At 41.3% G+C, this 19,752-nt stretch overlaps 2 protein-coding genes, 8 non-coding genes and 2 pseudogenes across 31 annotated transcripts; 10 read left to right on the top strand and 2 right to left on the bottom strand.

Annotated features, from left to right (window-relative positions):
• Window positions 1–800: 800 nt before the first annotated feature.
• LOC143451581 (uncharacterized) lies at window positions 801–6,392 on the bottom strand. 10 transcript variants are annotated; one of them, XM_076952276.1, is made up of 12 exons: window positions 5,908–6,392; window positions 4,595–4,722; window positions 4,139–4,240; window positions 3,761–3,835; window positions 3,551–3,623; window positions 3,395–3,458; window positions 2,744–2,941; window positions 2,408–2,530; window positions 2,074–2,202; window positions 1,903–1,994; window positions 1,596–1,723; window positions 801–1,327 (listed from the first exon to the last, which is right to left on the bottom strand). In XM_076952276.1, exons 1-6 carry the CDS (start codon window positions 5,953–5,955, stop codon window positions 3,447–3,449), a joined length of 438 nt encoding a protein of 145 aa, XP_076808391.1. In that variant the 5' UTR covers window positions 5,956–6,392; the 3' UTR covers window positions 801–1,327; window positions 1,596–1,723; window positions 1,903–1,994; window positions 2,074–2,202; window positions 2,408–2,530; window positions 2,744–2,941; window positions 3,395–3,446. The 10 variants fall into 10 exon arrangements, with proteins under 10 accessions (XP_076808391.1, XP_076808389.1, XP_076808388.1 ...); XM_076952274.1 differs by having other exon boundaries at window positions 3,395–3,473; XM_076952273.1 differs by having other exon boundaries at window positions 3,523–3,623.
• Window positions 6,393–6,658: 266 nt separating this feature from the next.
• Window positions 6,659–6,872, top strand: LOC143457893 (U2 spliceosomal RNA; annotated as a pseudogene).
• A 593-nt stretch (window positions 6,873–7,465) lies between these two features.
• Window positions 7,466–7,658, top strand: LOC143457706 (U2 spliceosomal RNA). Its single transcript, XR_013117388.1, has one exon. It is a non-coding gene; the product is annotated as a U2 spliceosomal RNA (small nuclear RNA).
• A 593-nt stretch (window positions 7,659–8,251) lies between these two features.
• Window positions 8,252–8,444, top strand: LOC143457707 (U2 spliceosomal RNA). The gene has a single exon (XR_013117389.1). It is a non-coding gene; the product is annotated as a U2 spliceosomal RNA (small nuclear RNA).
• A 593-nt stretch (window positions 8,445–9,037) lies between these two features.
• Window positions 9,038–9,230, top strand: LOC143457708 (U2 spliceosomal RNA). Its single transcript, XR_013117390.1, has one exon. It is a non-coding gene; the product is annotated as a U2 spliceosomal RNA (small nuclear RNA).
• Window positions 9,231–9,823: 593 nt separating this feature from the next.
• Window positions 9,824–10,016, top strand: LOC143457710 (U2 spliceosomal RNA). The gene has a single exon (XR_013117392.1). It is a non-coding gene; the product is annotated as a U2 spliceosomal RNA (small nuclear RNA).
• Window positions 10,017–10,609: 593 nt separating this feature from the next.
• LOC143457711 (U2 spliceosomal RNA) lies at window positions 10,610–10,802 on the top strand. Its single transcript, XR_013117393.1, has one exon. It is a non-coding gene; the product is annotated as a U2 spliceosomal RNA (small nuclear RNA).
• Window positions 10,803–11,395: 593 nt separating this feature from the next.
• LOC143457712 (U2 spliceosomal RNA) lies at window positions 11,396–11,588 on the top strand. Its single transcript, XR_013117394.1, has one exon. It is a non-coding gene; the product is annotated as a U2 spliceosomal RNA (small nuclear RNA).
• A 593-nt stretch (window positions 11,589–12,181) lies between these two features.
• LOC143457713 (U2 spliceosomal RNA) lies at window positions 12,182–12,374 on the top strand. The gene has a single exon (XR_013117395.1). It is a non-coding gene; the product is annotated as a U2 spliceosomal RNA (small nuclear RNA).
• A 593-nt stretch (window positions 12,375–12,967) lies between these two features.
• Window positions 12,968–13,160, top strand: LOC143457714 (U2 spliceosomal RNA). Its single transcript, XR_013117396.1, has one exon. It is a non-coding gene; the product is annotated as a U2 spliceosomal RNA (small nuclear RNA).
• Window positions 13,161–13,753: 593 nt separating this feature from the next.
• On the top strand, window positions 13,754–13,919 carry LOC143457917 (U2 spliceosomal RNA; annotated as a pseudogene).
• Window positions 13,920–14,304: 385 nt separating this feature from the next.
• On the bottom strand, window positions 14,305–19,565 carry LOC143453354 (uncharacterized). 13 transcript variants are annotated; one of them, XM_076954660.1, is made up of 12 exons: window positions 19,362–19,565; window positions 18,052–18,179; window positions 17,596–17,697; window positions 17,218–17,292; window positions 17,008–17,080; window positions 16,852–16,915; window positions 16,201–16,398; window positions 15,865–15,987; window positions 15,531–15,659; window positions 15,360–15,456; window positions 15,053–15,180; window positions 14,305–14,784 (listed from the first exon to the last, which is right to left on the bottom strand). In XM_076954660.1, exons 1-4 carry the CDS (start codon window positions 19,401–19,403, stop codon window positions 17,232–17,234), a joined length of 333 nt encoding a protein of 110 aa, XP_076810775.1. In that variant the 5' UTR covers window positions 19,404–19,565; the 3' UTR covers window positions 14,305–14,784; window positions 15,053–15,180; window positions 15,360–15,456; window positions 15,531–15,659; window positions 15,865–15,987; window positions 16,201–16,398; window positions 16,852–16,915; window positions 17,008–17,080; window positions 17,218–17,231. The 13 variants fall into 13 exon arrangements, with proteins under 13 accessions (XP_076810775.1, XP_076810774.1, XP_076810773.1 ...); XM_076954659.1 differs by having other exon boundaries at window positions 16,852–16,930; XM_076954658.1 differs by having other exon boundaries at window positions 18,048–18,179.
• Between the last annotated feature and the right edge of the window lie 187 nt (window positions 19,566–19,752).

The raw sequence follows: 19,752 nt of genomic DNA on the forward strand, positions 1-19,752 counted from the left end.
TTGTTGTGAGTACTAATGAAAGCGATCGTTTTAGGGTATTTCCCAGTTTGATAGCAAAAAGCTGAAAAATGCAAGAAATGGCCTCCACGGGATAGACACAAAATATCTCCACTGTCACGGTCCAATAACCATCAAGCAGCAAATCATGTGACTGGGCGGCGGCCAGAAGATTGTCGTCTGTCTGCTGGCTGGTTGAGTTCGTCAGTTTGGCGTCTTGTGGCGGGCGATATAGGAACGTTTGGAGGTCGAGGAGGATTTTGAGAAGAATAAAAAGAGTCCGGGAAGATTTAGAGGTATCGCTTCTCGGCTCTCAAGAGCTAAGATCAAGTGTAGTATCTGACGGGTTCGGACGTGTTTTCTGAGCTCTGCAGGTCTTGATCGATTTTTGGCAATTACTCTGAAATTATTCAGTGTAAAGGGTCGGTGAGTGTTTTAAATTAATTTTAAATACTTTTGCTAGCTTTTTTACACTTACATACAGTAATTTTCGTTGTTTATATGTACTTTTTACCGTTTCTTAGTTCTAGGCCTAAATCCTGTCACTCTTAAAGCGGTGACTGCTAATTACGTCGTCAAACAGCGCTTTTCAGCGCTAAAACTATTGTTTCCTAGTAGTTTTTTGGGTTCTAAACCCAAATCTCTACTTATTTTCTGTATTAATTGCCGCCCTGTGTGTTTTTTTCGCCTTTTTACTCGATTTCTAGGCTATTAAAGCCAACCACGCGGTCAATCTGACTTGGGGATTTCCCCAACTTATTCTCTGGTACCCTGACGCTAATTTTTTAGAAATTAGTCGGGAATTGTTTTAATTTTCAATTTTAATAACGCTGCCAACTCCGGCAAATTATTATTACACCTTTATACCACAATGGTATTTTTTAAACAAACTCGCACCTTACGGTGCCATTTCAATGTCAACGAGGTGGCCGAGCTATTCGACATCACTTCCTTCATGGACCTGTTCATCAATGGCGGACCCCTTTCTTATCTTGCCGACAACATCTTTGGTATGGCACAGGCCGATCAAAAAAATAAAATCTTCTCCACCACCTTTAAAGCAAACGATGACTCCAAAAGAGCCATCAAGTATATGTTGAAAATATATTCCTCGCCGAAGGTTCTGAGAACCAAGTGTGGCGCATCGCTGCATATGTGGGTCACAGAGCCAGAACCTCCTCCCACCACTATTACTCTTTATCCGGTACCACTGGATATCCCAGATGAGGACATCGTACATCTTGTACACTCGCAGGGATGGGGCATCCTTCGACGTTTCAAGTTTGGAGCACACAAGGCCTTCCCGCAATTCCACAGCGAGTTTTTGCACCTACAGATTGACCAATTAAAAAAGGAAAAACTACCCAAACAAATATTCATAAATAATCTACCCGTATCCGTGACCCTACCGGGCACCCCCATTACTAAGTGTGCCTACTGCAAAAACTATGGGCACAAAATACAAGGATGTCCAAAACTACAAAATAAAAACCCACCCTCCGACCAATCAGCCCTCCCTGCTAACGCAACATGGGGTCAACGACACTCTTCACAACAAAACCCTAATCAAACCCCTTCATCACCCCCCCCGCACGAACCTGCCAAAGATCCTCCGCCTCAATCTGGGACGATTGAACATCTTGCAGCATCTACATCTAATGCAAACATAACCCCATCGCAAAATGAAGACCACACCTCTCAGCCAAGTCAAGACGACTCAAAAAACCTGCAAGAAAACCAACACAAGAACGTAAATAATACCGATAATTCACAGCAGTCAGATTCTGAACAACAACAATCTGATTCATCCGGAGCGGAAAGCTCAACGGAATTTCATACTGTCTCCTCCATAGAAACCTCAGAAGCAGAAAAACGCACACTGGGGCTACAGGGTCGTCAACTTACCATCAAGGTGTCACAGACCCCCAGGAAATCGAGATTCAGCACTCGTAAAGGAAGAGGATCCAAAACTGACCGCTCTCGAAAACCATCCACTTCTGATCAATAACAGACTATACTATATCAAAATCTACCGTCCCTCATGGAATCGTTCAAAAGTCAAAATAACCTGCTCACCTTCGCCACAATCAACTGCAACGGCCTCTCCAAATCTCTCCGACATATCCCCTCCTTTATGCGTGACCATAAAATTGATGTGCTTGCAATCCAAGAAGTACATCGTATCAACCCGAAACGACTACTCCACTGGCAAAAAGTAAACAATTTGACTTCCTTCACCAATGCACCAGATACCAGCTCCAAAAACAAATATTTCAAATCCGGAACAGCCCTCATCATAGCGAACTATATCCTACCTTTTGTTAAAGACCACACCATCATCACCGAACATAGATCTCAACTTATAAAATTAGTAATCCACAATAGAACGGTCATTATCATCAACTCATACCTAACCTCCGGAACCTCCTCCTCCTCATCCTCGGCAAGAATTCTTCAACTTGAACATATCTATCAACACCTCACCACCACTCCTCATGACGACACCTTATGGCTGGGAGATTTCAATCTAGTTCTAGACAACAAAGATTCAATCAATAAAATTCACATCAGAAACGACCATAAAAAAATGATAGAATATCTCAAATTGTTTGACCTCAACGATTCCTTCCGCTATCTACATCCAAACCAAAGAAGCTTCTCTTACATCACAGCTAAAGCCAGTACAAGAATTGATAGAATATATTCCAACAGTGCTCTGACAGCCAAAATAACAAAATCCACTTACATTTCAACGGCACACTTCTCCGACCATTCATTCGGCAATTTAATATCTCTTCAGACAATTCTTCCACGACCGGACCATCAACACGGCAGGACATACTGGAAACTCAACGACTCCCTTCTTCAAGACACACAATTCGGCAATCAAATCGACAATACTATACGAGCCCTCTCCCAAAAGCCTCTCCGCTCTCTCGATCCACTAAAATGGTGGGAACAATTCAAAACAAGCCTCAGAAGAACTATTATTCATTTAGCAAGTAAGAAAAAACGCAAAACCCAAAATCTATTAAAAAACTATCAGTACCAATTAGAATCTCTCAATGAGCACCTCACCCCAGACAAAAATCTGGAAATTCTCAGTTTAAAAAAGAAAATTCAAAACATTCAAGAGCAACAGCATCAAGGTGAAAGAATACGATCAAGAATGAAAACAGTTACGGACAAAGAAGATCCATCAAGAATATTTAAGGTATTCGAAGGTAAACACCAAAAAAAACTCAACATAAACAAACTGCAACTGGATGAAGAAAATGACAGCACAGTAACAAATAACCCCATCATCATTCAGCAAACCATTCACAAATTCTATTCCCAACTCTGGAAAACCGACCCCAACGAAACAAGTAAAACAGATGAAGAAATTTCTCAATACCTGAACAACCTTCCTTCAGTTGAATCCAATCCTCAAAATGACCTCTCGCCCTTCATCGACATAGCTGAAATAAAAGCAGCTATACAACAACTTAATAAACATTCCGCACCTGGTCTAGACGGTCTTACCGCCAGTTTCTATCAGAGATTCTCCCACCTCCTCTCGCCACTGCTCCAAGAAATTTTCAACAATTGTTATTTCCAATCCCAACTCACCCACTCTCAGAGAACTGCAATCATTAGACTAATTCCAAAATCAGGCAACAAACTTTTAATTAAAAACTGGAGACCTATTTCGATTTTAAATATGGACTATAAAATCCTCAGCATCATTCTAAAAAATAGAATAACCCCAATCATCACCCACCTCATTTCCTCCTCACAACAATGCGGAACTCCTGGAAGATCCCTGGAAACCATCCTTCTCAACATCCAAGCGGCCCTGCAACAAGAAAATGACAATAAAGATGGACTGGCCATTTTAAAATTAGACTTCACCAAAGCCTTCGACAAAGTGAATCACAACTTTATTATTAGACTTCTCAATAAATTAAATTTACCTAGCTCCATAGTCAACTGGATTAAAATTATTTATGACCAGCCACTGGCCTACATCCAAACTGCTGGAGGTCTTTCGCAAGAAATACCAATCTCTTGCGGCGTCCGACAGGGATGCCCCCTGAGTATGCTTATTTTCATCATAGTAACAAATGTTTTAGCTCACAAAATCTCAAATTGCTCTTACCACAACTGCCCGAAGATCAGATCTACTTCCCTCAGTCTGCAGCAGTATGCTGATGACACCATTCTCCTGGCCAAGGACATACCAACCATATCCAACGCTCTCCTAATTATAAATGAATTTAGCAACTTTTCCGGACTCAAATTAAACGAAGCAAAATCTGCATTCTTCGTCTCAACACCCCTTCTACAAAATCAGATAAATCAGCACTTTCCCAATATCCCGATCACCACTAACATGAAAATACTTGGAACGACATTCTCACACTCCGACGACGATGCTACTGTAAACTGGGAAACAGTACTACTTACAATAAAAAAACTGAACAATCTGCACAAAATGAGACGCTTGTCCATTCTGGGAAGAAAGTATTTAATAAACGCCCTGTTTTTACCTCACATAATCAGAACCGCGACTCTTTTCCTACCGCCAGTAAAAATTTGCAATCAACTCACCAACCTCATCTTCAAGTTTCTCTGGTATCCCAGAAAATTGGAACCCTTGGCAAGAAAAAAACTCATCGCCCCCTTCAATGAAGGAGGTCTCCAAATTCTCCATGTTACATCCCGAATACACTCCACTTTTCTCTACAAAATGAAAAGAATATTATTAGAAAACACCGAAAATAGTTTCTTCGCATGTTGGGCCAAATACAACATTGGAACAAAATTAATGAAAATAGCCCCAAACCTGTACTCAAATTCGATTAGATACCGGCCCACCCCGAATCGCACCTGGGAAAAGACTTTGAAAATTTATGACCAACTCAGCAACAACAACAACAAGGATTTCCTTCTGGCAGAACAATCCCAAGGGAGCCTATACCGTCTTCATCTAAACAAACACTCAACTCCGTCACTTATCCACAATCACAAACAACAGAAGATTTCTTGGAATCTCACCTCCTTAAAAAATATGACTGGATGGTCACCCTCTCTCAAAATAAGAAGCCACTCTTATTTGATTGCTCATCAAGGCTTCCTATGGGGCTCCTTCTATAAAAAACAAAGACTCTTCACTACCCCCCAACAACAGATTAGAATAACCAACTGCAAATTCTGTAAATCAATTCACGACGACATTAATCACCTAATGCTGGACTGTCCTATAATTCAAGAAATCCTCATGCAAATTAAATCAGACATTCTACATCGGTTCGCAACGAGTATCACCTTTGACAGAGAGTTATTATTTTACAACAAATTCCAGCGACCTATTGCTGACAGAGTCAAAGTTCTTCAATATCTCAACATCTTTAAGTCAAATCTTATCTCATACAAAGAATCACTTGATGAAAAAAACTCCTACTGCACAGACAAAACCCTCACCATCAATAACATCCTCTGGAAAACCAGAACAAAATTCAAAATGATCAACGAATGAAAAGATTGAAGCCTCAAGTTTACACCTGAAGATTGTACTATTGTTTTTATTTTTTCTCATCCATTTAACTTTAACTACTACGAATGTTTCTAACATAGCTCAACTGTTACCGTGTCACTCACCGGCTCACCAAATTTAATCTGACTATCGCTTTACTTGCAGCGACCCACACTTATCGACATGTTTTTGTGTTACGATACCTTATCTACACTAACTCTAATGTTTTATCATCTATTTTTATATCAGTTTATGTGTACTATATATCCTACCTTATTAACAATGTACCCTATATACTCAAATATGTACCATAACTACATAACCCCTGTTTTTTATTTTTACCTTCATCAAAATGATGAAACTTAAATATATACAATACTTATTGTAAATACCTGAAACCTGGAAATCATCCTGTTCAACAACTTCTCAATCATCTTCATGGACTTTACAATAAATCAACATTGCTCTGCATATCCTGAAATAATCCATGATGATATATCCATCTCCACTGCTGTTTTTGTCCATTTTACTGAAACAACACCATGCTTGAAATTCATCAATATCAAAATCATCTACCACAACCTACATCCTGGAAAAAACTGGCCAAAAACGCTCATTTATCTTATCAAACATGTTCATGAACATGAAACATGCAACCTTATCATGGGAAACTACTGAAATATCCTTTTTTTATTCCAAACTGTATGTTGTGAAACATCACTATTCTTGGCCTATATCAAAATCCTCAACCATAACCAACAAACTGAAAAAAACTGGTCAACAACTCTTGTTCATCTTATCAAACATGTTCATAAACATGAAACATGCAACTTCTTCATGGTAAACTACTGAAATATCTTTTTTTTATCCATAATTGTATGTGTCAATATATATATATAAATACTAACCTACCTAAAACTACTGTACCGGCTATTTGACATACTTCATAAATCTTGGACAATTCATATAATTCAAAATAACTTTTTCCGTTTTTACTGCTTTTTATTTCTTTAAAACCTAACTTTATGATAAATTAATTCGCCACGGTCACAACCTTGCTTGAAAATTGTAAAATTTCGAATCTTACTCACATTTTATATGTATACGCATTCATTTATTTTCTATGACCTGCAAACTACTTGTATCTCTTTCTTATTTGGAATTTTAATATCGTTGAAATAAAAGAAAAAAAAAAAGTGTAGTATCTGTTCTTCTCAGTTTAATCCCTGGGACGCAGTTCATTGAACTGCTCTTCGATTAAACGGATTTTTGAACGGTGAACGACGCTAGGCGCTTGCGCCTGCTCGTTTGAGGGTTGTGCAGCTATTGCAGTACCTGCTGCTTCGGCCCATCTCCCACCCTGGTGGGATACTCTTGTTTGTATTAAAGTAGTCTGAGGAAAAGAAGAAGAGGAGGAGAAGGAGGGGAAAAAAAAAAAAAAAAAAAAGAAGACGATGGGCGGATGGATTGATCGATGTCAAACGATCGATTAATGTCTATGGGATAAATGTTGTACACCTGCGTCACGGGTAAAATGAGAAATTGACTGTCGGCCCTGTGTGACAGCAGGAATGGTTTGATAAAATGGATAAATCCCCGATTTATCTTGTGAAAGTTTCTTCAAGTCAACTGTGCTGCTGCTGCTGTTACTACATTTGTTGTGAGTACTAATGAAAGCGATCGTTTTAGGGTATTTCCCAGTTTGATAGCAAAAAGCTGAAAAATGCAAGAAATGGCCTCCACGGGATAGACACAAAATATCTCCACTGTCACGGTCCAATAACCATCAAGCAGCAAATCATGTGACTGGGCGGCGGCCAGAAGATTGTCGTCTGTCTGCTGGCTGGTTGAGTTCGTCAGTTTGGCGTCTTGTGGCGGGCGATATAGGAACGTTTGGAGGTCGAGGAGGATTTTGAGAAGAATAAAAAGAGTCCGGGAAGATTTAGAGGTATCGCTTCTCGGCTCTCAAGAGCTAAGATCAAGTGTAGTATCTGTTCTTCTCAGTTTAATCCCTGGGACGCAGTTCATTGAACTGCTCTTCGATTAAACGGATTTTTGAACGGTGAACGACGCTAGGCGCTTGCGCCTGCTCGTTTGAGGGTTGTGCAGCTATTGCAGTACCTGCTGCTTCGGCCCATCTCCCACCCTGGTGGGATACTCTTGTTTGTATTAAAGTAGTCTGAGGAAAAGAAGAAGAGGAGGAGAAGGAGGGGAAAAAAAAAAAAAAAAAAAAGAAGACGATGGGCGGATGGATTGATCGATGTCAAACGATCGATTAATGTCTATGGGATAAATGTTGTACACCTGCGTCACGGGTAAAATGAGAAATTGACTGTCGGCCCTGTGTGACAGCAGGAATGGTTTGATAAAATGGATAAATCCCCGATTTATCTTGTGAAAGTTTCTTCAAGTCAACTGTGCTGCTGCTGCTGTTACTACATTTGTTGTGAGTACTAATGAAAGCGATCGTTTTAGGGTATTTCCCAGTTTGATAGCAAAAAGCTGAAAAATGCAAGAAATGGCCTCCACGGGATAGACACAAAATATCTCCACTGTCACGGTCCAATAACCATCAAGCAGCAAATCATGTGACTGGGCGGCGGCCAGAAGATTGTCGTCTGTCTGCTGGCTGGTTGAGTTCGTCAGTTTGGCGTCTTGTGGCGGGCGATATAGGAACGTTTGGAGGTCGAGGAGGATTTTGAGAAGAATAAAAAGAGTCCGGGAAGATTTAGAGGTATCGCTTCTCGGCTCTCAAGAGCTAAGATCAAGTGTAGTATCTGTTCTTCTCAGTTTAATCCCTGGGACGCAGTTCATTGAACTGCTCTTCGATTAAACGGATTTTTGAACGGTGAACGACGCTAGGCGCTTGCGCCTGCTCGTTTGAGGGTTGTGCAGCTATTGCAGTACCTGCTGCTTCGGCCCATCTCCCACCCTGGTGGGATACTCTTGTTTGTATTAAAGTAGTCTGAGGAAAAGAAGAAGAGGAGGAGAAGGAGGGGAAAAAAAAAAAAAAAAAAAAGAAGACGATGGGCGGATGGATTGATCGATGTCAAACGATCGATTAATGTCTATGGGATAAATGTTGTACACCTGCGTCACGGGTAAAATGAGAAATTGACTGTCGGCCCTGTGTGACAGCAGGAATGGTTTGATAAAATGGATAAATCCCCGATTTATCTTGTGAAAGTTTCTTCAAGTCAACTGTGCTGCTGCTGCTGTTACTACATTTGTTGTGAGTACTAATGAAAGCGATCGTTTTAGGGTATTTCCCAGTTTGATAGCAAAAAGCTGAAAAATGCAAGAAATGGCCTCCACGGGATAGACACAAAATATCTCCACTGTCACGGTCCAATAACCATCAAGCAGCAAATCATGTGACTGGGCGGCGGCCAGAAGATTGTCGTCTGTCTGCTGGCTGGTTGAGTTCGTCAGTTTGGCGTCTTGTGGCGGGCGATATAGGAACGTTTGGAGGTCGAGGAGGATTTTGAGAAGAATAAAAAGAGTCCGGGAAGATTTAGAGGTATCGCTTCTCGGCTCTCAAGAGCTAAGATCAAGTGTAGTATCTGTTCTTCTCAGTTTAATCCCTGGGACGCAGTTCATTGAACTGCTCTTCGATTAAACGGATTTTTGAACGGTGAACGACGCTAGGCGCTTGCGCCTGCTCGTTTGAGGGTTGTGCAGCTATTGCAGTACCTGCTGCTTCGGCCCATCTCCCACCCTGGTGGGATACTCTTGTTTGTATTAAAGTAGTCTGAGGAAAAGAAGAAGAGGAGGAGAAGGAGGGGAAAAAAAAAAAAAAAAAAAAGAAGACGATGGGCGGATGGATTGATCGATGTCAAACGATCGATTAATGTCTATGGGATAAATGTTGTACACCTGCGTCACGGGTAAAATGAGAAATTGACTGTCGGCCCTGTGTGACAGCAGGAATGGTTTGATAAAATGGATAAATCCCCGATTTATCTTGTGAAAGTTTCTTCAAGTCAACTGTGCTGCTGCTGCTGTTACTACATTTGTTGTGAGTACTAATGAAAGCGATCGTTTTAGGGTATTTCCCAGTTTGATAGCAAAAAGCTGAAAAATGCAAGAAATGGCCTCCACGGGATAGACACAAAATATCTCCACTGTCACGGTCCAATAACCATCAAGCAGCAAATCATGTGACTGGGCGGCGGCCAGAAGATTGTCGTCTGTCTGCTGGCTGGTTGAGTTCGTCAGTTTGGCGTCTTGTGGCGGGCGATATAGGAACGTTTGGAGGTCGAGGAGGATTTTGAGAAGAATAAAAAGAGTCCGGGAAGATTTAGAGGTATCGCTTCTCGGCTCTCAAGAGCTAAGATCAAGTGTAGTATCTGTTCTTCTCAGTTTAATCCCTGGGACGCAGTTCATTGAACTGCTCTTCGATTAAACGGATTTTTGAACGGTGAACGACGCTAGGCGCTTGCGCCTGCTCGTTTGAGGGTTGTGCAGCTATTGCAGTACCTGCTGCTTCGGCCCATCTCCCACCCTGGTGGGATACTCTTGTTTGTATTAAAGTAGTCTGAGGAAAAGAAGAAGAGGAGGAGAAGGAGGGGAAAAAAAAAAAAAAAAAAAAGAAGACGATGGGCGGATGGATTGATCGATGTCAAACGATCGATTAATGTCTATGGGATAAATGTTGTACACCTGCGTCACTGCTAAAATGAGAAATTGACTGTCGGCCCTGTGTGACAGCAGGAATGGTTTGATAAAATGGATAAATCCCCGATTTATCTTGTGAAAGTTTCTTCAAGTCAACTGTGCTGCTGCTGCTGTTACTACATTTGTTGTGAGTACTAATGAAAGCGATCGTTTTAGGGTATTTCCCAGTTTGATAGCAAAAAGCTGAAAAATGCAAGAAATGGCCTCCACGGGATAGACACAAAATATCTCCACTGTCACGGTCCAATAACCATCAAGCAGCAAATCATGTGACTGGGCGGCGGCCAGAAGATTGTCGTCTGTCTGCTGGCTGGTTGAGTTCGTCAGTTTGGCGTCTTGTGGCGGGCGATATAGGAACGTTTGGAGGTCGAGGAGGATTTTGAGAAGAATAAAAAGAGTCCGGGAAGATTTAGAGGTATCGCTTCTCGGCTCTCAAGAGCTAAGATCAAGTGTAGTATCTGTTCTTCTCAGTTTAATCCCTGGGACGCAGTTCATTGAACTGCTCTTCGATTAAACGGATTTTTGAACGGTGAACGACGCTAGGCGCTTGCGCCTGCTCGTTTGAGGGTTGTGCAGCTATTGCAGTACCTGCTGCTTCGGCCCATCTCCCACCCTGGTGGGATACTCTTGTTTGTATTAAAGTAGTCTGAGGAAAAGAAGAAGAGGAGGAGAAGGAGGGGAAAAAAAAAAAAAAAAAAAAGAAGACGATGGGCGGATGGATTGATCGATGTCAAACGATCGATTAATGTCTATGGGATAAATGTTGTACACCTGCGTCACGGGTAAAATGAGAAATTGACTGTCGGCCCTGTGTGACAGCAGGAATGGTTTGATAAAATGGATAAATCCCCGATTTATCTTGTGAAAGTTTCTTCAAGTCAACTGTGCTGCTGCTGCTGTTACTACATTTGTTGTGAGTACTAATGAAAGCGATCGTTTTAGGGTATTTCCCAGTTTGATAGCAAAAAGCTGAAAAATGCAAGAAATGGCCTCCACGGGATAGACACAAAATATCTCCACTGTCACGGTCCAATAACCATCAAGCAGCAAATCATGTGACTGGGCGGCGGCCAGAAGATTGTCGTCTGTCTGCTGGCTGGTTGAGTTCGTCAGTTTGGCGTCTTGTGGCGGGCGATATAGGAACGTTTGGAGGTCGAGGAGGATTTTGAGAAGAATAAAAAGAGTCCGGGAAGATTTAGAGGTATCGCTTCTCGGCTCTCAAGAGCTAAGATCAAGTGTAGTATCTGTTCTTCTCAGTTTAATCCCTGGGACGCAGTTCATTGAACTGCTCTTCGATTAAACGGATTTTTGAACGGTGAACGACGCTAGGCGCTTGCGCCTGCTCGTTTGAGGGTTGTGCAGCTATTGCAGTACCTGCTGCTTCGGCCCATCTCCCACCCTGGTGGGATACTCTTGTTTGTATTAAAGTAGTCTGAGGAAAAGAAGAAGAGGAGGAGAAGGAGGGGAAAAAAAAAAAAAAAAAAAAGAAGACGATGGGCGGATGGATTGATCGATGTCAAACGATCGATTAATGTCTATGGGATAAATGTTGTACACCTGCGTCACGGGTAAAATGAGAAATTGACTGTCGGCCCTGTGTGACAGCAGGAATGGTTTGATAAAATGGATAAATCCCCGATTTATCTTGTGAAAGTTTCTTCAAGTCAACTGTGCTGCTGCTGCTGTTACTACATTTGTTGTGAGTACTAATGAAAGCGATCGTTTTAGGGTATTTCCCAGTTTGATAGCAAAAAGCTGAAAAATGCAAGAAATGGCCTCCACGGGATAGACACAAAATATCTCCACTGTCACGGTCCAATAACCATCAAGCAGCAAATCATGTGACTGGGCGGCGGCCAGAAGATTGTCGTCTGTCTGCTGGCTGGTTGAGTTCGTCAGTTTGGCGTCTTGTGGCGGGCGATATAGGAACGTTTGGAGGTCGAGGAGGATTTTGAGAAGAATAAAAAGAGTCCGGGAAGATTTAGAGGTATCGCTTCTCGGCTCTCAAGAGCTAAGATCAAGTGTAGTATCTGTTCTTCTCAGTTTAATCCCTGGGACGCAGTTCATTGAACTGCTCTTCGATTAAACGGATTTTTGAACGGTGAACGACGCTAGGCGCTTGCGCCTGCTCGTTTGAGGGTTGTGCAGCTATTGCAGTACCTGCTGCTTCGGCCCATCTCCCACCCTGGTGGGATACTCTTGTTTGTATTAAAGTAGTCTGAGGAAAAGAAGAAGAGGAGGAGAAGGAGGGGAAAAAAAAAAAAAAAAAAAAGAAGACGATGGGCGGATGGATTGATCGATGTCAAACGATCGATTAATGTCTATGGGATAAATGTTGTACACCTGCGTCACGGGTAAAATGAGAAATTGACTGTCGGCCCTGTGTGACAGCAGGAATGGTTTGATAAAATGGATAAATCCCCGATTTATCTTGTGAAAGTTTCTTCAAGTCAACTGTGCTGCTGCTGCTGTTACTACATTTGTTGTGAGTACTAATGAAAGCGATCGTTTTAGGGTATTTCCCAGTTTGATAGCAAAAAGCTGAAAAATGCAAGAAATGGCCTCCACGGGATAGACACAAAATATCTCCACTGTCACGGTCCAATAACCATCAAGCAGCAAATCATGTGACTGGGCGGCGGCCAGAAGATTGTCGTCTGTCTGCTGGCTGGTTGAGTTCGTCAGTTTGGCGTCTTGTGGCGGGCGATATAGGAACGTTTGGAGGTCGAGGAGGATTTTGAGAAGAATAAAAAGAGTCCGGGAAGATTTAGAGGTATCGCTTCTCGGCTCTCAAGAGCTAAGATCAAGTGTAGTATCTGTTCTTCTCAGTTTAATCCCTGGGACGCAGTTCATTGAACTGCTCTTCGATTAAACGGATTTTTGAACGGTGAACGACGCTAGGCGCTTGCGCCTGCTCGTTTGAGGGTTGTGCAGCTATTGCAGTACCTGCTGCTTCGGCCCATCTCCCACCCTGGTGGGATACTCTTGTTTGTATTAAAGTAGTCTGAGGAAAAGAAGAAGAGGAGGAGAAGGAGGGGAAAAAAAAAAAAAAAAAAAAGAAGACGATGGGCGGATGGATTGATCGATGTCAAACGATCGATTAATGTCTATGGGATAAATGTTGTACACCTGCGTCACGGGTAAAATGAGAAATTGACTGTCGGCCCTGTGTGACAGCAGGAATGGTTTGATAAAATGGATAAATCCCCGATTTATCTTGTGAAAGTTTCTTCAAGTCAACTGTGCTGCTGCTGCTGTTACTACATTTGTTGTGAGTACTAATGAAAGCGATCGTTTTAGGGTATTTCCCAGTTTGATAGCAAAAAGCTGAAAAATGCAAGAAATGGCCTCCACGGGATAGACACAAAATATCTCCACTGTCACGGTCCAATAACCATCAAGCAGCAAATCATGTGACTGGGCGGCGGCCAGAAGATTGTCGTCTGTCTGCTGGCTGGTTGAGTTCGTCAGTTTGGCGTCTTGTGGCGGGCGATATAGGAACGTTTGGAGGTCGAGGAGGATTTTGAGAAGAATAAAAAGAGTCCGGGAAGATTTAGAGGTATCGCTTCTCGGCTCTCAAGAGCTAAGATCAAGTGTAGTATCTGTCGGGTTCGGACGTGTTTTCTGAGCTCCGCAGGTCTTGATCGATTTTTGGCAATTACTCTGAAATTATTCAGTGTAAAGGGTCGGTGAGTGTTTTAAATTAATTTTAAATACTTTAGCTAGCTTTTTTACACTTACATACAGTAATTTTCGTTGTTTATATGTACTTTTTACCGTTTCTTAGTTCTAGGCCTAAATCCTGTCACTCTTAAAGCGGTGACTGCTAATTACGTCGTCAAACAGCGCTTTTCAGCGCTAAAACTATTGTTTCCTAGTAGTTTTTTGGGTTCTAAACCCAAATCTCTACTTATTTTCTGTATTAATTGCCGCCCTGTGTGTTTTTTTCGCCTTCTTACACGATTTCTAGGCTATTAAAGCCAACCACGCGGTCAATCTGACTTGGGGATTTCCCCAACTTATTTTCTGGTATCCTGACGCTAATTTTTAGAAATTCGTCGGGAATTGTTTAAATTTCAATTTTAATAACGCTGCCAACTACGGCAAATTATTATTACACTTTTTATACCACAATGGTATTTTTTAAACAAACTCGCACCTTACGGTGCCATTTCAATGTTAACGAGGTGGCCGAGCTGTTCGACATCACTTCCTTCATGGACCTGTTCATCGATGGCGGACCCCTTTTTTATCTTGCCGACAACATCTTTGGTATGGCACAGGCCGATCAAAAAAATAAAATCTTCTCCACCACCTTTAAAGCAAACGATGACTCCAAAAGAGCCATCAAGCATATGTTGAAAATATATTCCTCGCCGAAGGTTCTGAGGACCAAGTGTGGCGCATCGCTGCATATGTGGGTCACAGAGCCAGAACCTCCTCCCACCACTATTACTCTTTATCCGGTACCACTGGACATCCCAGATGAGGACATCGTACATCTTGTACACTCGCAGGGATGGGGCATCCTTCGACGTTTCAAGTTTGGAGCACACAAGGCCTTCCCGCAATTCCACAGCGAGTTTTTGCACCTACAGATTGACCAATTAAAAAAGGAAAAACTACCCAAACAAATATTCATAAATAATCTACCCGTATCCGTGACCCTACCGGGCACCCCCATTACTAAGTGTGCCTACTGCAAAAACTATGGGCACAAAATACAAGGATGTCCAAAACTACAAAATAAAAACCCACCCTCCGACCAATCAGCCCTCCCTGCTAACGCAACATGGGGTCAACGACACTCTTCACAACAAAACCCTAATCAAACCCCTTCATCACCCCCCCCGCACGAACCTGCCAAAGATCCTCCGTCTCAATCTGGGACGATTGAACATCTTGCAGCATCTACATCTGATGCAAACATAACCCCATCGCAAAATGAAGACCACACCTCTCAGCCAAGTCAAGATGACTCAAAAAACCTGCAAGAAAACCAACACAAGAACGTAAATAATACCGATAATTCACAGCAGTCAGATTCTGAACAACAACAATCTGATTCATCCGGAGCGGAAAGCTCAACGGAATTTCATACTGTCTCCTCCATAGAAACCTCAGAAGCAGAAAAACGCACACTGGGGCTACAGGGTCGTCAACTTACCATCAAGGTGTCACAGACCCCCAGGAAATCGAGATTCAGCACTCGTAAGGGAAGAGGATCCAAAACTGACCGCTCTCGAAAACCTTCCACTTCTGATCTATAACAGACTATATTATATCAAAATCTACCGTCCCTCATGGAATCGTCCAAAAGTCAAAATAACCTGCTCACCTTCGCCACAATCAACTGCAACGGCCTCTCCAAATCTCTCCGACATATCCCCTCCTTTATGCGTGACCATAAAATTGATGTGCTTGCAATCCAAGAAGTACATCGTATCAACCCGAAACGACTACTCCACTGGCAAAAAGTAAACAATTTGACATCCTTCACCAATGCACCAGATACCAGCTCCAAAAACAAATATTTCAAATCCGGAACAGCCCTCATCATAGCGAACTATATCCTACCTTTTGTTAAAGACCACACCATCATCACCGAACATAGATCTCAACTTATAAAATTAGTAATCCACAATAGAACGGTCATTATCATCAACTCATACCTAACCTCCGGAACTTCCTCCTCCTCATCCTCGGCAAGAATTCTTCAACTTGAACATATCTATCAACACCTCTCCACCACTCCTCATGACGACACCTTATGGCTGGGAGATTTCAATCTAGTTCTAGACAACAAAGATTCAATAAATAAAATTCACATCAGAAACGACCATAAAAAAATGATAGAATATCTCAAATTGTTTGACCTCAACGATGCCTTCCGCTATCTACATCCAAACCAAAGAAGCTTCTCTTACATCACAGCAAAAGCCAGTACAAGAATTGATAGAATATATTCCAACAGTGCTCTGACAGCCAAAATAACAAAATCCACTTACATTTCAACGGCACACTTCTCCGACCATTCATTCGGCAATTTAATATCTCTTCAGACAATTCTTCCACGACCGGACCATCAACACGGCAGGACATACTGGAAACTCAACGACTCCCTTCTTCAAGACACACAATTCGGCAATCAAATCGACAATACTATACGAGCCCTCTCCCAAAAGCCTCTCCGCTCTCTCGATCCACTAAAATGGTGGGAACAATTCAAAACAAGCCTCAGAAGAACTATTATTCATTTAGCAAGTAAGAAAAAACGCAAAACCCAAAATCTATTAAAAAACTATCAGTACCAATTAGAATCTCTCAATGAGCACCTCACCCCAGACAAAAATCTGGAAATTCTCAGTTTAAAAAAGAAAATTCAAAACATTCAAGAGCAACAGCATCAAGGTGAAAGAATACGATCAAGAATGAAAACAGTTACGGACAAAGAAGATCCATCAAGAATATTTAAAGTATTCGAAGGTAAACACCAAAAAAAACTCAACATAAACAAATTGCAACTGGATGAAGAAAATGACAGCACAATAACAAACAACCCCATCACCATTCAGCAAACCATTCACCAATTCTATTCCCAACTCTGGAAAACCGACCCCACCGAAACAAGTAAAACAGATGAAGAACTTTCTCAATACCTGAACAACCTTCCTTCAATTGAATCCAATCCTCAAAATGATTGCTCGCCCTTCATCGACATAGCTGAAATAAAAGCAGCTATACAACAACTTAATAAACATTCCACACCTGGTCTGGACGGTCTTACAGCCAGTTTTTATCAGAGATTCTCCCACCTGCTTTTGCCACTGCTCCAAGAAATCTTTAACAACTGTTATTTCCAATCCCAGCTCACCCACTCTCAGAGATCTGCATTCATTAGACTCATTCCAAAATCAGGCAACACACTTTTAATTAAAAATTGGAGACCTATTTCGATTTTAAATATGGACTATAAAATCCTCAGCATCATTCTCAAAAATAGAATTACCCCAATCGTCACCCACCTCATTTCCTCCTCTCAGCAATGCGGAATTCCTGGAAGATCCCTGGAAACCATCCTTCTCAACATCCAGGCGGCCCTGCAACAAGAAAATGACAATCAAGACGGACTGGCCATTTTAAAATTAGACTTCACCAAAGCCTTCGATAAAGTGAATCACAATTTCATTATTCGACTTCTCAATAAATTAAATCTACCAAGCTCCATAGTAAACTGGATTGAAATAATTTATGATCAGCCGCTTGCCTACATCCAAACTGCTCGAGGTCTTTCTCAAGAAATACAAATCTCTTGCGGCGTCCGACAGGGATGCCCCCTGAGTATGCTTATCTTTACCATAGTAACAAATGTCTTAGCACTCAAAATCTCAAATAGCTCTCACCACAATTGCCCGAAGATCAGATCTACTTCCCTCAGTCTGCAGCAGTACGCCGACGACACCATTCTCCTGGCTAAGGACATACCAACCATATCCAACGCTCTCCTAATCATAAATGAATTCAGCAATTTTTCCGGACTCAAATTAAACGAGGCAAAATCTGCATTTTTCGTCTCAACACCCCTTCTACAAAACCAGATAAATCAGCATTTCCCCAATATCCCGATCACCACTAACATGAAAATACTTGGAACAACATTCTCACACTCCGACGACGATGCTACCGTAAACTGGGAAAAAACACTACTTACAATAAAAAAACTCAACAATCTGCACAAAATGAGACGCCTGTCCATTCTGGGAAGAAAGTATTTAATAAACGCCCTGTTTCTACCCCACATCATCAGAACCGCGACCCTTTTCCTACCGCCAATAAAAATTTGCAATCAACTCACCAACCTCATCTTCAAGTTTCTCTGGTATCCCAGAAAATTGGAACCCTTGGCAAGAAAAAAACTCATCGCCCCCTTCAATGAAGGAGGTCTGCAAATTCTCCATGTCGCGTCCCGAATACACTCCACTTTTCTCTACAAAATGAAAAGAATATTATTGGAAAACACCGAAAATAGTTTCTTCGCATGTTGGGCCAAATACAACATTGGAACAAAATTAATGAAAATAGCCCCAAACCTGTACTCAAATTCAATTAGATACCGGCCCACCCCAAATCGCACCTGGGAAAAGACTCTGAAAATTTATGACCTACTCAGCATCAACAACAAGGATTTCCTTCTGGCAGAACAAACTCAAGGGAGCCTATACCGTCTATATCTAAACAAACACTCAACTCCGTCACTTATCCACAATCACAAACAACAGATGATTTCTTGGAATCTCACCTCTTTAAAAAATATGACTGGATGGTCACCCTCTCTCAAAATAAGAAGCCATTCTTATTTGATTGCCCATCAAGGCTTCCTATGGGGCTCCTTTTATAAAAAACAAAGACTCTTCACTACCCCCCAACAACAGATTAGAATAACCAACTGCAAATTCTGTAAATCAATTCGTGACGACATTAACCACCTAATGCTGGACTGTCCAATAATTCAAGAAATCCTCAGGCAAATTAAATCCGACATTCTACATTGGTTCTCAACGAATATCACCTTTGACAGAGAGTTATTATTTTACAACAAATTCCAACGACCAATTGCTGAAAAAGTCAAAATTCTACAATATCTCAACATCTTTAAGTCCAATCTTATCTCATACAAAGAATCACTTGATGAAAAAAACTCCTACTGCACAGACAAAACCCTCACTATCAATAACATCCTTTGGAAAACCAGAACAAAATTCAAAATGATCTACAAATGAACAGATTGAAGCCACAAGTCTACACCAGAAGATTGTATTATTGTTTTTATTTTTTCTCATCCATTTAACTTTAACTACTACGAATGTTTCTAATATAGCTCAACTGTTACTGTGTCACTCACCGGCTCACCAAATTTAATCTGTCTCTCACTCTACTTGCAACGACCCACACATATCGCCATGTTTTTGTGTTACGATACCTTATCTACACTAACTCTAATGTTTTATCATCTGTTTTTATATCAGTTTATGTGTACTATATATCCTACCTTATTAACAATGTACCCTATATACTCAATTATGTACCATAACTACATAACCCCTGTTTTTTATTTTTACCTTCATCAAAATGATGAAACTTAAATTTATACAATACTTATTGTAAATACCTGAAACCTGGAAATCATCCTGTTCAACAACTTCTCAATCATCTTTATGGACTTTACAACAATTCAACATTGCTCTGCATATCCTGAAATAATCCATGATGATAATATCCATCTCCATTGATGTTTTTATCCATCTTGCTGAAACAACACCATGCTTGAAATTCATCAATATCAAAATCATCTACCACAACCTACTTCCTGGAAAAAACTGGTCAAAAACGCTTGTTTATCTTATCAAACATGTTCATGAACATGAAACATGCAACCCCATCATGGCAAACTACTCAAATATCTGATTTTTAATCCAATTTGTATGTTGTGAAACATCACCATTCTTGGCCTATATCAAAATCCCCAACCACTACCTAACAAACTGGAAAAAACTGGTCAA

This window comes from Clavelina lepadiformis, chromosome 4 (genome assembly GCF_947623445.1).
Source record: "Clavelina lepadiformis chromosome 4, kaClaLepa1.1, whole genome shotgun sequence".
Taxonomy (NCBI): Eukaryota; Metazoa; Chordata; class Ascidiacea; order Aplousobranchia; family Clavelinidae; genus Clavelina; species Clavelina lepadiformis.

What these genes read in the sequence shown, in the direction of transcription:
- LOC143451581 (XM_076952270.1), bottom strand. Translation starts at nt 5,955, where the DNA reads ATGAAGATGATTGAGAAGTTGTTGAACAGGATGATTTCCAGGTTTCAG. An exon ending in GGATGATTTCCAGGTTTCAG is followed by an intron (nt 4,723 to 5,907) that starts GTATTTACAATA and finishes TTCATTTTGTAG; the next exon opens with AGAAAAGTGGAGTGTATTCG. An exon ending in CAGAGAAACTTGAAGATGAG is followed by an intron (nt 4,241 to 4,594) that starts GTTGGTGAGTTG and finishes ATTTATAATTAG; the next exon opens with GAGAGCGTTGGATATGGTTG.
- LOC143453354 (XM_076954654.1), bottom strand. Translation starts at nt 15,103, where the DNA reads ATGCTGCAAGATGTTCAATCGTCCCAGATTGAGACGGAGGATCTTTGG. An exon ending in AGACGGAGGATCTTTGGCAG is followed by an intron (nt 14,785 to 15,052) that starts GTTCGTGCGGGG and finishes GTCAATCTGTAG; the next exon opens with GTGCAAAAACTCGCTGTGGA.